The sequence below is a fragment of the Arachis ipaensis genome, chromosome B05, assembly GCF_000816755.2.
Source record: "Arachis ipaensis cultivar K30076 chromosome B05, Araip1.1, whole genome shotgun sequence".
In the NCBI taxonomy this organism is placed as follows: Eukaryota; Viridiplantae; Streptophyta; class Magnoliopsida; order Fabales; family Fabaceae; genus Arachis; species Arachis ipaensis.
Window position 1 is genome coordinate 123,465,203 of NC_029789.2, and position 3,962 is coordinate 123,469,164.

At 34.7% G+C, this 3,962-nt stretch overlaps 1 protein-coding gene across 4 annotated transcripts in view; it reads left to right on the forward strand.

Moving 5' to 3' along the window:
- The window catches only part of LOC107643998 (RING-H2 finger protein ATL46-like), a 6,487-nt gene continuing 3,146 nt past the window's right edge, over nucleotides 622-3,962 (forward strand). The window contains exons 1-2 of one of the 4 annotated variants that reach the window (XM_016347762.2): nucleotides 622-2,566; nucleotides 3,193-3,665. In XM_016347762.2, coding sequence (XP_016203248.1) covers nucleotides 1,370-2,563 — 1,194 coding nt within the window. In that variant the 5' untranslated portion in view covers nucleotides 622-1,369 and the 3' untranslated portion in view covers nucleotides 2,564-2,566; nucleotides 3,193-3,665. Of the gene's footprint in view, nucleotides 3,036-3,192; nucleotides 3,666-3,962 lie in introns of those variants that run through there. The other 3 variants (XM_016347764.2, XM_021124398.1, XM_016347763.2) reach the window with 3 other exon arrangements.

Below are 3,962 nucleotides of genomic sequence, written 5' to 3' on the forward strand. Positions count from 1 at the left end.
AAGAAAAACAAGAAGAAAAAGAAAGATATGATAACTGGGGAACGGGTTGTTTTATATATATCCAAACAAATCGGTTAGTCTGATTTTCATTTAGCAATTTAAAATAATTTTTTTAAGGCAAGACGGTCCGATTTGCTCTATCACAAAATAAAAAATTTAATAATTATTGTGATCCGACGGTCCAATTAGCACCATGCCAATTCAAAATTTCAGCCTCACACAAATTAGACGATCTAATTTATGTACCAACTTTGTAAATTTTAGAACGTACCAATCACATCAATGTCTAACGCACCTAAACTTCATAACAAAACACACAACATACATAAAACCTTCGTATCCAAAAAAATGAGCCTAACACATTTAGGGTCCGTTTGAAAAGTTTCAAAAGTAATTTTTTTGAATTTTTGACTTATAAAAAATAATAATATTAATGTTTGTTTCAAATTTTAAAACTAAATTACAACTTTTTAAGAAGTTATTTAAAAGCTTATAGAGAAGTTAAAAAAAATGACTTCTCTCATAATACTTCTACTTTTCATTATTATTATTTAAATTATCTTTTTAAAAAAAAATTTAATTAAATTGTTTACTCAAATGTCTTATCCTGTTGGTGAAAAACTCCAAAATGAGGTCCACGCGCTGCCATGGCAAGTGCGGAGAAAAATAAGTGCGTTTAATAGAATTACTTTTCTTTACCCTCCTTTCACTTTGGGAACTGTTTCCCGTGCTACCCTTTCACTCTTGGGATTCTTTCCCTTCTTCCCACAAACCCCACTTTCCTTCTATTGTTTCTAGATCACACACAGACAAACACATAATAGCCAAGAGAACGAGTCTCAAAGTCCACTTTTTTATTTAATTCCTTCCTTCTCATAGGTTTTTTTTTCCTCAGCTACCTTGAAAGCATGGAAAGGAACCAATGGAGTTCATTATAGCTTAGTTCGCTTTTAGAACTTCAAGTCTTCAACATCTTTAACTGAAACTATAACACACCAGTTGTTGGGTGAGTTTCAGTTAAAAAAATTCTATATATACAATTTTATGTCTTATAATTAGTCTATCAATATATACTTTTTGTATGTTACTTCAGTCTGAAATGATTCGTTCACCAGATATATATAATAAAGATTTGTAAATCCTGTACGATACATGTTTGTATTATTGCCTCTTTGGAATCTGAGTGCCTAAAGCTGCAAGCTCGTTAGGGGAACTTTTGTTGTATTATTATTATTATTATTATTATAGTGTCAAAATGTGACTAGGATTTATGTTGGGTTGAATTTGAGACTTTAAATTGCATATCTTTATTTATGGGTGGGGCTTTGTGATCTGTGTGGGAATTTGGGGGGGTGTGTCAGATCAAAGCATGCACCAAAATTGGATTTTTGAGCACACCCATTTGAAGATGGCAAGGATTCACCACCATATTCAACAAAAAGATGGTTACTTGAGCTACTACTACCCTCCACCACCACCACTACCACCACTATTACCGCCACCATATTTGTCCACACCTTCAACATCTTCTTCAGCTTCATCTTCATCTTCATCTTCATCTTCATCACCATCTTCTGGTACTAGGATTAGTCCTGCTGTTCTTTTCATCATAGTAATTCTTGCAGTTTTATTCTTCATCTCTGGTGTCCTCCATCTGCTTGTTAGATTTCTCATGAAGCACCCTTCTTCATCTGCATCTGCTCAATCTAATAGAAACCACGAGATTTCAACCTCTGATGCACTACAAAGACAATTACAGCAGCTTTTCCATCTGCATGATTCTGGTTTGGATCAGGCCTTCATCGACGCGCTTCCGGTTTTTCAGTATAAGGAGATTGTGGGGCTGAAGGAGCCATTTGATTGTGCTGTTTGTCTGTGTGAGTTTTCTGAGAAGGATAACCTCAGGTTGTTGCCTATGTGCAGCCACGCGTTTCACATAAGTTGTATAGACACATGGCTTCTTTCGAATTCCACTTGCCCTCTTTGTAGAGGGACACTCCTTACTCCGGGGTTTTCGATGGAGAATCCAATGTTTGATTTTGATGATTTGAGGGAAGATGAAGGGTGGCCTTGTGATGGTGAAAATGGATGTACAAATAGGCAGAAGAAAGTTGTGGTTGAAGAAATCAATGATGAGAAAAGGGGAATTTTCCCCGTAAGGCTCGGTAAATTCCGGAAGATGGATGTGGAGACTGGTGAGGAGGGTGGAGTAGTAGGAGAGACAAGTAGCAGTAATTTGGATGCAAGAAGGTGTTTTTCAATGGGATCTTATCAGTATGTTGTGGCCAATTCAGAACTCAGGATAGCCTTGAATCATGACCGGAGTGATTGCAAATTGAGGCTTGCTGCCGAAGGAAAACAACATTCTGAGAAGGCTGCATTGGAAGGGGATATGGATGCAAAGAACATTAGGAGTGTGAGTAAAGGTGAGAGCTTTTCAGTGTCCAAAATCTGGTTGTGGCCAAAGAAGGGAAAGTTTTCAAGTTCTTCCGAGGCTCATATTGGCATGCCTTCTTATCTTAATTCAGACATGCCTAGGATGAGGGAAGCAGAAGAAGCATGAAAGGTATCCAATTTTCTTAGAATTACACAAGAAAAATTTTGGGTGTGCTAATTTTGAAACCGTGATTACTGATTGTGCTATAATATTGATGTACAACTATTATGATTCAGTGTTAAGAAGGTCAAGAAGATGAATCCATCTCTTTCTTCATCAAACAGATCCTCTAACTCTATTGAATGTTGATATATTCTTCTTGTTCTGGTTATTTTCATTTCATAGTGTAAAAGTCAACAATCCAACATTCAACACATCATTGCTAGATAGATTTATCATCTCCAGGGACCAAAAAAATTGTACCATCTACTCAATAGTAATTAGAATGGCAGAGTTTATACAGTATATGAATTTGGTTGTGGAACTTAAGGTTGTCTCCTTCAATGTCATTTGTGTTAGATTAAACATCAGTATTTGCGTGTCTACTCAGATCATGACTACTGTGGCAAGTGCATTTGCTTTCTTTCTTTCTTTTTTTTTTTTTTTTTTTTTTTTTTTTTTTCATTTTTTAGCTTTTTTAGCCTTTAATTTTGTCTATTTAATTCTTCTTTTACTTTATGAATCTCACATGCTTTTTTTTTTTGGAGTGTGAATACAAACTTTTGTTTATGCTTAGTACTACTATAATGTTATAGGCTGGGCACTTGGGGGCATTGGTGGTGGGATCCATGAAAGCTGTATAGTAGAATCCATCAACCTTGATTCAAAAAATTGGCTGTAGATGCAGTGATGTGGGGTCACTTTGCAACTCCCATGTGTCCATGCTGATATCATAACTCACTTTACCTTTTTTATTTCCTTAATGATGATGATAATGATAATAATGACAATCAATTAGGTCCAAAAGGGCTAGAGTTAAATAAGGTTAGAGGGGTATTAGTGAGAAATCCTTGTACGTATTAGGGAGAAATACTTATATGTTTTTGGAGCTTACTTGGTATGTTCTTCAACATTTATAACTACTTAGTTTTATGAATTCAATTAGTATATACTACTGAGAGTTTAATTTTGATGGATTGACACTGTAAAACATTTTATATAGTCGTCCAATCGCATCTATTCTTTTGGATGATCATTCATGTGATAAATGTTAAATGTAGTTATTTTTGCTGACATGGTGTTACGTAATTTGATACACGTGTAAAACTGCTTTATACCGACTATGTATCAAAATTAAATTTTATTTAAAAATTATAGAAAATTAAAAAATAAATGATTGTAAATGCTCCTTAGAGTACATTCATTTTTTTTTTTCAAGAACATACAAGTATATCTAGAGTATTAGGTCACAGAGAAATTGATATTGTAAGTGCATTTTTTTAGAAGATCAGATTACAAACCAACAGAGCTGCGTAGTGTACGTAGGCCCATTCATATGATGGACTATCAAGTATCAACCATCCAA